This window comes from Galeopterus variegatus, unplaced genomic scaffold (assembly GCF_000696425.1).
Source record: "Galeopterus variegatus unplaced genomic scaffold, G_variegatus-3.0.2 Scaffold458, whole genome shotgun sequence".
NCBI lineage: Eukaryota > Metazoa > Chordata > Mammalia > Dermoptera > Cynocephalidae > Galeopterus > Galeopterus variegatus.
Genome location: NW_007726569.1, coordinates 73,217 through 86,041, shown reverse-complemented (window position 1 = coordinate 86,041; position 12,825 = coordinate 73,217). Strand labels below are relative to the sequence as shown.

The window sequence follows — 12,825 nt, the reverse complement described above, 5'->3', positions numbered from 1 at the left end:
AGGAAAAAAAAAAAAAAAAAAAAAAAAAAAAAAATCAGCCATCCTAATAGGTATAAAATGATATTTCACTGTAGTTTTAATTTGCATTTCCTTGATAATTAGTGACATTGATCACCTTTTCATAAACCTGTTCACTGTTTGTATGTCATCTTTGGAGAACTGTCTACTTAGGTCCTTTGCCCATTTTTTAATCAGGTGATTTGGTTTTTTGCTATTGAGTTCCTTTTCTCCCATTCTGTGGGTTGCCTTTTCCCTCTGTTGGATTGTTTCCTGTGCAGAAGCTTTTTAGTTTGATGTAGTCCTACTTGTCTGTTTTTGCATTTGTTGCCTGTGCTTTTGGTGTCAGATCCATAAAATCATGTCATGAGGCTTTTCCCGTTTTCTTTCAGGCATTTTAAATTTTGGGGTCTTATGCATAAGTGTTTAATCCATTTTTGAGTTGATTTTTGTGTGTGGTATAAGAGTCCAATTTCATTCTTTTGCATATGGATATCCAGTTTTTCCAGAACCATTTGTTGAAGAGACTATCCTTTCCCCATTGTGTGTTCTTGACACCTTTGTCTAAAACCAATTGACCATAAACACGTGGGTATTTCTGGGCTTTCTATTTTGTTCCCTTGGTCTATATATCTGTATGCCAGTACCATATTGTTTTAGTTACTGTATCATTGTAATATATTTTGAAATCAGGAATTGTGATGCCTCCACCTTTTTTCTTCTTTCTCAATATTGCTTTGGCAATGCTGGGTCTTTTGTTGTTCCACATGAATTTTAGGATTGTTTTTCTATTTCTGTAAGGAATACCACTAGAATTTTGATGGGAACAGCACTGAATCTGTAGATCACTTTGGGCAGTATGGACATTTTAACTATATTAAGTCTTCCAACCTATGAGCACAGAATGTCTTTCCATTTATTTGTGTATTCACTTCTTTCATCAACCTAGTATAGTTTTCAGTGTGCAAGTCTTTCACCTCTTTGGTTAAGTTTATTCCTAAGTATTTTATTCTTTTTGAGGCTATTTTATGATACTATTTTATCATAAGAGATTTAAACTGCAGAGATCTGAAAATGCAAACAGAAGTTTTTACTTCATTTTGGCTATCATGTTATTTATTTGGAGGAGGACAAAACAGAAAATCAAGAGATCTCTAAGTCAAGTCTATATTTGTGTTGTAATGATTCTTCAACCCAGATTTTTAGAAATAAATGAAACTAAGGCCACATTCAAAATCAGAACAGATTCACCATGTTGCTCCTGATATTCTGGCCCTTCCTCACAAAATATTAATGAAAGAAACTCATATTTACTAAGAACAGATGTCAAATAGGGAACAAGCACTTTATATTCAGTAGATTATTTCTTTCTAAAACTCTAAAGAGAGAGTTATTTTCATCCCAAACACATAAGAAAACTGAAACTCAGAAAGGACAAACAGCTTGCTCAAAGTAACACATGTGACAAGCATCAACTACAACTCCAAACAAGGTATGACACTCAGCTACTCATCTTCCTCCTATAATAGTTAATCCTCAGGTATCCACATATACCAACCTTCCCTCCAACTCTTACCCCCACAAATAACAAATGACTTTTCCTTGAAAAGACATACAACAATAGTGGTAAGTAAATGACAGGCAAGGCCAAAATTGAATTATTAACCTATTAACGACATTAGTGTTAATTCTTAAATTGATCCATAGGAAGGTAGAATAGGTATTTGTTTACATTTGAATAAAAAGTTGAAGAGGTTATTCAATTTGCTGCAAATTAAAAAGATGATACTACCATATACCAGTAGAGAGCTTTATAGTTTCCAAAGTGTTTTTTCACCAATCCATGTAGAATTCAATAAGCAAGTATTCATTAAGCAACTTCCAGAATTCATTCTAGGAGCCTGGAAAATATCAGTGAACAATATAGGCAGAGATCCCTACTATCATGCTTATATTCTAGCAGAGGAGACAGAAGTAGGCAATAAATAAAAATAAGCAAATTATATAGGATTAGAAAGTGATTAAGTACTCCGGAAAACCAGAAAAGCAGAATAAGAGGGTTTGGGAGTATCAGAAGAGAGAAAGCACGTTGCAATTTTAAATAAGGTGGCCAGGATAGATTTCCTTGGGAAGGTAAAATTTGAGCAAAAATGTACAGGTATAAAAGAGTCATGCACATATGTCAGTATATTGTTTCAGGCAGAAGAAAAGTCTAGATGCCCCAAAGCAAGAGAGGAATAGCAAGGAGGTCTATGTGGATGAAGCAGACACAGTGAGGGAGAAGAGAAGCAGGAGCTGAAGTCGGAGCGATAAAGAAGGGATGGATCTTGTAGGGCCTTGTAAGTATTTTGGGACTTGAACAGCCATGGCCAGGGTGTGGGGGGGTGGGGTGGGGGGTGTGCAGAGCTAAAAGGATAACATGTTCTGATTTAATTTTTATAAGAAATACACTGTCTACTCCATTGAGAAATTTATCGGGGCAGAGGGAGGTCAGTGAGTCAAGCAAGGAATTCAAGTATATAAGACTAAGCCAATAATCTACACAAGATATGTTGGTGGCTTAGACGATGACAAAAACAATGAGAAGTAGTTCTCTACTGGATATTTTCTGAAGGTAAGGCCAATAAAATTTGCTAATACACTGGATACAAGACAGAAAAGTCTAAGATGACTCCAGGATTTTTGAAATAACAGTTAAAAGAAAGGGCTCTCCATCAACTAAGATGATAGAGACTGTGGGGAATAGACTTTGGAGGAAATAAAAGTTCAGTTTTGAACATGTCAGCTGCACATGTGAAGTGAGCTGTTAGACAAGTCTGACTTTAGGATAGAGGTCTGGATCGAATATAAATTTTATAGTTTTTAGTCATATAAATAATATTTAAAACCATGAGATTCAAAATTCTAGAACTGAAAAAGATCTCTCATACAATACAAATCACCCCCTTCACTGATGAAGATAAGTAAGGTCTAAAAAAAGATAGTGATATGTCTAAGGTCAGATACACAAAGCAACTGTAACAGAACTGGTAATCTTCATTAGCCCTGAATTTCTTGAGAACACTGTGCTGCCATCTAGCATAACAATTAAAGGACCATTCTCTGAAGGCTAAGTAAAAGGAGTTCAACCTCCAGAAAAGATTCCCCAGATACTATGCATAGAATACGGAACCATTCTCTCCCTCTTTCTTAAAAAGCATTACATAGAGACATAGACATTAAATACCTACCACACAGGAAGCACTCCACAAGTGTTTCTTTAATAAATGAACAAATTTGTCATTGAATTAATAGCCCAACCTTACTGTGACACTATTTGAGTATCCAAATCCCACTTGTCAGAGTGGTTAGATTTAATTAAATATTTTTACTTACCTGATATTTAAGCCAATGAAGTTTGTCCATGTGAAAATATAATCTCCACCAAAGACCATTCCAATATAAGTTATTAATATATTCTAAAAAGAAAAATGGCGATATATTGTTACATAGGTTTAACTGAGCTTTTTAAATATACATTTAAACTCATTCATGCTGTGACCCAAATACCTATCCTTAAAATACAAAAGCAAATAGACAGTAACAACAAAAACCCACCAACCCTAAAATGAATGTAGTATGATCAAGAACACTAATAAGGAATCAGTGACATTAGCCTCTTCTCAATCTATTTCTCCAGATAAATGCTTTCACCAACACTGAAGAATACTAACAAGATTATCAAACTTTCCCTGCCCTTTATTATGGGCTGACATTATAAATCTAAATAGAGAAACATTGTTGTTATTAAGGGTAGAAAATACAAAGACACATTTTTAGCAATCTTAGAAAAGACTTCTTCCTCCCATTGAGATCTCTGTTGATTTGTGAGGAGAAGACTGCTTATATGCAAGCATCTGTCCCTCCTCTTTTAAAATGGAAGAAGGAAGGGCTGGCCAGTTAGCTCAGCTGGTTAAAGCATGGTGTTATAACACCAAGGTAAAGGGTTCAGATCCCTGTACTTGCCAGCCAGCCAAACAAACAAAAACCCCAAAAAAACAAAATGGAAAAAGGAGATGGTAGAGTCTTTACCAACATGAAGACTGTTTTTAGAGGAATATTCCTTGGTATCTTAAAAAATAAAACACATGGAAAGTCAACTCACAGTATTATACCTAAAATCACATCTCCTGACAGTCCAAATGCAATATCTTCTGGTTCCCTTTTAATTATCCTCAGACCACAAAAGAGAAAAACAAGTTTCCAAAGTTCAAACTATTATTCAGTTCCTCCCTAATCTCCCTTCTTTCACATTCATAAGCCACTGCCTTCCTCTCTGTTATTAAAACTGCCATAAACTGAAAATGTCAAAAATATTTTTACTACCTGGGCTCTCCTACATTAGGCCTATAAGAGAGAAAGTAAAGTGCTATTGTGTTTTTTTAAAAGGCCAAAAACAAACTTCGAAATTATTTTTATAATGAAGTGCCCTTTGAGAGAGCATTCTAAATTACATCAGCCTCTTCTAGGTCTAAGGATGGGGACAGCAAGTTATCTTAGAGCAAATTTTCTCATTATTTAAAGTGAAAAAATTAAATAAAATATAATAGTAAACAAGGCCAATGGGCAACTTGGGAAGTGTGTAACAGGACTGCTCTTTGAATACAGAAATCCAGGGAGAAGGTGGATTAACTTGCATAAACTACTCAGGGAACGTCAGAAAGGAAGAGGACAGAGAACCTACCCCCTGCTGCTCAAAATCAGAAGTTAGAAAAACTGGAGGTATATATTAGAGTATCCTAAACAAGGTTTGCTATCAGGAGAAGACACCAACGTCCCCCAAACAAAATTTATCAAGAAGCACCAAAGAGTCTATCATGGTAGCCCAAAACTAAGACAGCAATTCTCAAACTTCAGTATACCTGACCATCTGGAAACCTTGTTAGAAATGAAGATTTTCAGACTCTACTTTAAAGATTCTGATTCAGTATATCGGGTACGCCTAGGAATTTCCATTTGTAACTAGTTATCCTAAGCAATTTTCCCACCACACCAAAGAGAAACAAGGAATGCTAACCCAAGGACTTATGGGTTTGGGATCCTCAAGCACCAAAGGAAGCGTAAAGCCCCTTGGGGGAACAGTGGCTGAGCTACACGGGTTATGACTATGAGGCTAATGTCAGAAGCTTCACTGTGGCCTGAGAGACTGACTCAGCAAGGTCATCATCGGACTCCAATCTGCCTGAAGATGCAAGCCATCCTTCAGCGGCAATACCATGCATCAGTGAGAAGCAAGAGCTACAGCAAACTAATCAGACAATCTAGTTTTTTTCCTCCTTCTACGGTTTGTTAAGTAAAATTAATCCCTTTGGACTAAGTCCACAGAGTTCTTGGACTACTATTGGGAGAAGCATATATCAAAAGAAAAGTATGGACCTCATGTTAACAAGAGCATAACTATATTTGTCTCCCATGCTGATAATGACGAAGAAAGTACACTAAGAAATTCCAAGCAAATAGGTTTTGCTATTAAAATTAAACATAGGCTTTCCTGCACCATCCTTCTTCTTGGCTAAAAACGTGGTACCAACTGTCCTATCTCTTATGCTCTTGCTGCTCTTATTCTGAAGATCCAAGCCATCTACTTTGCTTTTGAAGCGTTCACTTTGCAAAACCAAAATATAGCTGAGAGCTAACGTGAGGGGCTAAAACTGCCTCAGCCAGCCCAGTCCTTTGAAATAAAGACTGTCTCTAGCTTTCTGGGGGAATTCACACAATTGACTTGTTATAGCTTAACTTAGAATTCTATTTATACCAAACACTCCAATTCTATGATTTGAAGCCAAAGATCTGGAGTTTTAACCCAATATAGTTACTAAGGTGAGGTCAGGTGGGTACCACTCCATTGGGGGTACAGAGGGAAACATAGCAGAGCAGTAAAAACTTTACATTTGCAACCCCTTCCCTCATTATTGACTAATGGGGCATCAAAAAGGAAGACACAAGGGCAACTGCCCTCTTTTCCCAAAATGATTGCTAGAGTTTGGTTGTTTTGTCCCCTCTAAAACTCATGTGGAAATCTGATCCCCAATGTTGCAGTGTTGGAAACTGATTGAGTCATGGGGGCAAATCCCTCATGAATAGATTAATGCTCTCCATGGGGGAGGGGGGAGTAATGAGTAAGTTCTCACTCTATTAGTTCCCAAGAGAGCAGGCTGTTTAAAAGACCCTGGCACCTCTTCTCTCTTTCATCCTTTCCTCTCACCATGTGATTTGCTTGTACCTGCCAGCTGCCTGCCATTTTCTGCCATGAGTAGAAGCAGCCTGAGGCCTGTGCTAGATGCAACTGTCCCAGAATCATAAGCAAAATAAACCTCTTTTCCTTATAAATTATCCAGTCTCAGGTATTTCTGTTATAGCAACACAAAATGGACTAATACAATGATCAAGGACTTATCTCTCTCTGCCTTGCCATTTTTAGAAAGCAAGCTCACTTTGCTAATTCATTTGGAATTTGGACATGCTATGACCTCTTGAATCTGAAAGCACTAGTATCACAAAGACAGATGAAAGAGGCCTCAGACTTTAAGCCACTAACTTTGGCTCAATATTCAAGCCAACTTGGCTCTTCTGGCTGAAGACAAATGAGTCTCCTTCAAATAATATGGATCAGGAAAAAAATGACATCACTGGAAATGTCAGACACAGCTTTTAAAAGTGGGCCATTTACGGTTTGGCTCAGGCATAGGAAAACTCCCTTGATTAGCTTCTGGCAGGCATCCTCTCCCTGCAGAGTAGCCAGAATTCAGTGAGGCAGAGAACAGAACAGTTCTCACTGGGGGTTAAAGGGATAGACCTATCATTACCAAGCTATTTATTTGCCCAGTCAGAAAACAAGCCTAATTCTCTTTCTTCCTTCTACTCTAAGATAATACATTTTCCTTTTCCCATAGTCCTCAGAACTAAGTTGCCTGCTAGTAGAGACTATGCCCCTCCTGAGTTCTTAAAGATTGTTTCAGAAACTGTCATGACAATTTGTCAAACCATCAAGACAGTAGTAAAGAAATAAGGATTATGGGGCTTTTGGCCATAGCCAGACTCTTATTTTAGAGGAACAATTTTCAAATAAAGCAGGTACCAAAAAGATAATATTTTTTCAAATCACCTTAATACAGCCAACTATTGTAGTTGTAAGAGCAGAATTATACTGAGTGCAGAGTACTGTGGCGTACATCAAGATAAACCTAGAATAAAGAAGGAAGACATATGTTATAAGTAAGATCCAGTTGCTTACTTTATTATAATCTCTAGCCAAGAGAAACAACCAGTGTTGGCCATGCACATTCTAGTCACTGACCAAATGTGAGCTTTCCCTACCTCACTGCTGTTTATACTGTAGCTTCAGATTTTTTAAAATTTCACTAAAGAGAAGCACATGTCCATTTTATGACCAGGTGTTTTTCCCTGCTACCCTCACCAAAACCCTGAAACTACCATTCATAATCATGAGTATTCTTCATAGATCATGTTCCCTATGAATTCACTTAAACTGCATAGAAAGCTCAGAGTTCACGGGCCCTATCTCAGATATGTACCTCTCATGAGAACAATGTGACCTCTGGGCCAGGGTGAAGACAAGAGAGATCCTTAAGGAGGGAAGAAAAGTAAATTAAAGCTACTTTAAGAGGGGATACAGGTTCACATAACAAGTAAGTGGCAGCAGTTAGAACTCCCAGACTTACACTAAGCCTTGGAGCCTTAGTACCAAGATACCATGCCAACTATATTTTGAAGCACCCACTCACGAACGGCAACTGAACTGACTGGTTGAGTGAAAATACACATTAGAGAAATATGAAAGTGAAGAGAAGAGGCATGTTTGCAGATACCCTCTTGTCTTCAACATATTCTCTTCTAAGAGGAAGACCACACGGTAGAGGGGAGTCAAAAGGCCCCAAATTCAAATACTGCCACAGCCATCTACTAAATGTGCAAACTTAGACAATTTACTTAAGTTCTGAGCCGGCTTTCTCATAGGTAAGGGGATAACAATGTCTGTCAAATGGTCAATGTAGACATAAAATACATGTTGAAATACAATGGCGCTTAACACACAGTAAGTTATCACATAATATCAGTTTCTTTTCTCCATCCTTCTAAGCATGACTTTGGAATAAGTTCAGTAGCCCTGAGAGCACATTCCCAAAGGCTGTGAAACCACCTGAATCTGGAGGCTTAATTATCCTAAGCTGACATACTCAAAGACTGAACAAGACACTGAGAAATGTGGCAAAAAGACTCTAGAACAAATTTCTCTAATCTGTTTCTATAAGAAAACTATCTGTTAACAAGGCAGCAGCAAAGGCTCACCCCATCACACAGGAGAGGGTGAACTGCAGAAGAAAGAGGGTGTCGGCCCAGCCTTCAAACTCCATTGCCTGTAATATACAAGAAGCGTTAGATTTTAAAGCAAGCCTTCAAAATCAGCTGTCCCATCCATTAATGGAAATCTTTCTGTGTCTGCCCCCAATAAACACACACACACACACACACACACACACACACACACACACACACACACGATTCCCTACATCACTCCGAGAGTGATGTTCAAGAATTTCATATACTCATATATGGAGCTGAACCAATAAGCAGTTTCAGAAAGTTTTCTCCTTTCCAAAATGTAATGCGGGGGAAATTTTGTACTTCTCCCGATAGATATAAAGGAATGGTATTTCCTTGAAGGTACAAGCCACATCTGGCTAATCTCAGCAGTTCTCCCAGATAACTATTAATGTGCTAGTATTAAAGGCTTTCTCAAACATTAAAACATGTAACATGTGAAAGGTCAAGTACAATCTTAGTTACACAAATTCAGTAGAGGTCTGTTCAGGGAGAGTTACTGTTTTAAAACAGTTGATTCTAGAGCTAGGTGTTTTTGTTATTATTGGTTTTTTGTTTGTTTTAAGAGAAATGAAAGGGTACATTGATCATCTCATCTCTCATTCAAGAGTAGGGTTTCTCTCTCAAGTTTCTTTTGCAATACAAGTTTGGTAAATAAATGTGAGAAACAGTCCACCTTATATATCTCTGCCAACCCAACCAGCTTCAACTCTTGCTGGTTCTACATAAATCTCATGGCTCCAGGACTCCAACAATACCAGGCTCTTTGCGGTTACAATACATAACATGCAGTTTCATACTTGCATCCCTTGCCTGGAATGCTCTTCCCTTCAACACTCATCTGACTCCTGTTGAACCATCAAATTAAAACTCAAGGCTCCTTTGTAGGGCCTTTCCTGATCAATTACTCCTTCCTTTGTGCCTCAGTACTTCTCTTTAGGGCTCTTATCTCTCTGACCTACAAGTCTTTCTGTACAATGTCTACAGACTGTGGACTCCCTGGGGGCAGGATCCACATCACATTTATCTTATCATATTCCAAACACAGCACTTGACAGTAGACATTCAGTTTGTTTATGGTTCTGTCTTTGTTGAAGTATAATATATAAAAAATAAAAGTTGTCAATTTTAAGTGTACAATTCAATGAGATTGACAAATGCATAGTCATGCAACCTGCAATCATGATAAAGACATTCTTACACCCCACCCCCAGAAAGTTCCCTCCTGCCCCTTCCCACACTTCTAGCCCATGGCAACTGCTGATCTACTTTCAACTGTTACCACAGTTTTGCTGTTTAACGACTTCATACAAATGGAATTATATAGTATATGTTTTTTGTGTCTTGCTTCTTTCAGTCGGCACAATGTTTTTAAGATTCATCCATGGTGTGTCTATCAGTAATTCATTCATTTGTACTGCCAATTAGCATTCCATCTTATGAACATACTGCAACTTATTTAGTTGCCAATCAATGGACATTTATTTGGGTTGTTTCCACAACTTATTATTATGAATAAAGCTGCAATAAACCTTTGAATACAAGTCCCTCTGTGGGCATGTTTTTATTTATCTTGGGTAAATACCTAGTAAATGGGTATTTACAGTGTTGCCAGTTCTTTGGGTAAGTGTATCTTGAACTTTATAAGAAATGCCAAACTGTTTTCCAAAGTAGCTACACAATTTTGTATTCTCACCAGCATTATATGAGAGTTCACATTGCTCTACATTTTCACCAACACTTGGAACTGTTATAGGCCATTCTAGTTAGAGGGTAAGTGGTATCTCGTAATTTTAATTTGTATTTCTCTAATAACTAACCAGGTTAAGTAACTCTCACTGTGCTTTTATTTATTTATTTTGCTTTTTTGGGCCTGGCCAGTATGGGGATCCAAACCTTTGACCTTGGTGTTATCAGCACCAAGCTCTACTTAGTGAGCTAACCAGCCAACACTTAATGTGCTTACTTATTATTCTTGTTTGGTCAAGTGTCCAAATCTTTTGCCAAATTTTTATTCAAGTTATTTGTCTTCTTAATACTGAGTTGTAAGAGTTTATTTTATATATTCTGGATAAAAGCCCTTAATCATATATATGATATATATGCACACACACACACACATAAAATACAAATATTTTCTCCCAGTCTGAGACATGCTTTTTCATTTTCTTAATGGTGTTTTTTGAAAAACAAAAATTTTAATTTTTATGTAGTCTAACATCAACTTTGTCTTTTATAATTCTTGCTTAAAACTTTTTCTATAAAACCTTGGTCTAACCAAAAGTCACAAAGATTTTCTCCTATATTTTCTTCTAGGAGTTTAATGGTTTTAAATCTAAGTTCTATTATTCTTTTTATATTAGTTTGCTAGGGCTGCCATAACAAAATACTACAAAACTGAGTATCTTAAACAACAGAAATTTATTGTCTCACAGTTCTGGAAGTCCAAGATTAAGCTGTCCATAGGGTCGGTTCCTTCTACTGACTGAGAAATTGTTTCTTGGCTCTTTTCTAGCTTCTGTGGTTTGTTGGCAATCTCTGGTGTTCCTTAGCTTACAAAGCTATAATCCTGATGTCTGCCTTCATGTTTGCATGGCACTCTCCCTGTGTGTGTGTCTGTGTCCACTTTCCCCTTTTAATAAGAACACCAGTCATATCAGATTAGGGGCCCACCCAACTCCAGTAAGACCCCATCTTAACTAATTATATCTCAATGACTTCATTTCCAAATAAGTCACATTCTGAGATACTGGGGGTTAAGATTTCAACATATAAATTTGAGGGTGGAGGGAATTCAACTTATAACACTTTTCAGGTTAATTTTTAATTTTCCAGATGTTATTTCATGAGGTCAAGATCAAGATTCAATTTTTTGCACATAAATGTTGGGAGAGGAGGGATGGGGAGGGGGGAAAGGAGGAATTGGTAAAGGGACACAAAAATCAACTACACTGTATATTAATAAATAAAAAATAAAAATAAATGTCAAATTGTTCCAACACCATTTGTTGAAGAGATTATCCTTTCCTCATTGATTTACTTTGGCACCTTTGACAAAAATAACTGGCCACATGGTTTATTTCTATTTCTAGATTCTCTATTCTGTTCCAATTATCTATGTCTACTCAATCCAATACTTCAATGTCCTACTTACTGTAGCTTTATAAGAAATCTTGAAATCAAGTAGGATAAATCCACTAACACTGTTCTTTTTCAAAACTGATTTGACTATATACCAAGTCCTTGGCAATTCCACATAAATTTTAAAATCTGCTTATCTATTTCTACAAAAAAATCTTCCTATGGGATGGGACTGTGTTGATTCTGATCAATTTGCAGAGAACTGACAAACTAATATCAAGCCATACAATTCATAAACATTCATAAATATAAAAATCATTTATGTAGGTCTTTTAAATTTCAGCACTATTTTATAGTTTTCAGTGTACAAATATTGACATATTTTGTTAAATTTATCTCTAAGTATATCATAATTCTAAAGCTACTATAAATGGTACTACTATTTACTTAGTTTCCAAGTGTTCACTACTGTTGTGTTTACAGATTTATATTATCTTCCAATTCTATTTTTCCACAAACTTTCTGAAGTACTCTCATACAGCTGATTTTTGTATACTCACCTTGTATCATACAATCTTGCTAATTAGTTCTAATCAGTTTTTTCTAGATTCTTTAGGATTTTCTACATATACGATCATGCTTCTTATACAGACAGTTTTGCTTCTTCTTTTCTAATCTTTAAGGTTTTTAAATTCTTATTCTTACCTTGTTACACCAATGAGGTTGGCCGGTATAATGCTGAACAGAACATTTTATGAGAGTGGACATCCTTGCCTTTTTCTCAATCTTAGTGAAGAGTATTCTGTCTTTAGCCATTAAGTATGTTAGCAATAACTTTTTCAGTAGACGCCCTTTACTATGTTGAGAAAGTTCCCTTCTTTTCCTAGTTTTCTGAGAATTTTAAATTCATGAATAGGTGTTAAATTTACATTTTCTACACCTATTGAGATTGTTCTTCCATTTTATTCATGTTAAAGTGGCAAATTATACTGATTGATTTTCAAATGTTAAACTAACCTTAATTCCTGGAATAAACCCAACTTGGTCATGATATACTGCTCTTTTTAATCTATGAGTATTGCCAGATTTTTTTTTTTTGTACTATACTTTTATCTCCCCTTGTAATGTTTTTGCCATCTTTTTTTTAGAGGGTAATGCTGACCACATAAAGCCAGCTGGAAAGTGTAATCTCCTCTTCTATTTTCTGGAAGAATTTATGTAGAAAAAGTATTATTTCTTCCTTAAATATTTTGTAGAATTGTCCAGTGAAGTGATCAGGCACTGGAATTATCTTTTTGGGCAAGTTTTTAACTACAAATTCAATTTCTTTAACAAAAATAAGGCTATTGTTAAATAGCCCTATAT

General features: G+C 36.4%; 1 protein-coding gene across 1 annotated transcript in view; it reads right to left on the bottom strand.

Annotated features, from left to right (window-relative positions):
* SLC35D1 (solute carrier family 35 (UDP-GlcA/UDP-GalNAc transporter), member D1) overlaps positions 1-12,825 on the bottom strand; it is a 65,719-nt gene that overhangs the window by 33,771 nt on the left and 19,123 nt on the right. The window contains exons 9-11 of the mRNA XM_008568999.1: positions 8,347-8,414; positions 7,142-7,220; positions 3,373-3,455 (exon numbers count right to left, since the gene is read on the bottom strand). Coding sequence (XP_008567221.1) covers positions 3,373-3,455; positions 7,142-7,220; positions 8,347-8,414 — 230 coding nt within the window. The remainder of the gene's footprint in view (positions 1-3,372; positions 3,456-7,141; positions 7,221-8,346; positions 8,415-12,825) is intronic.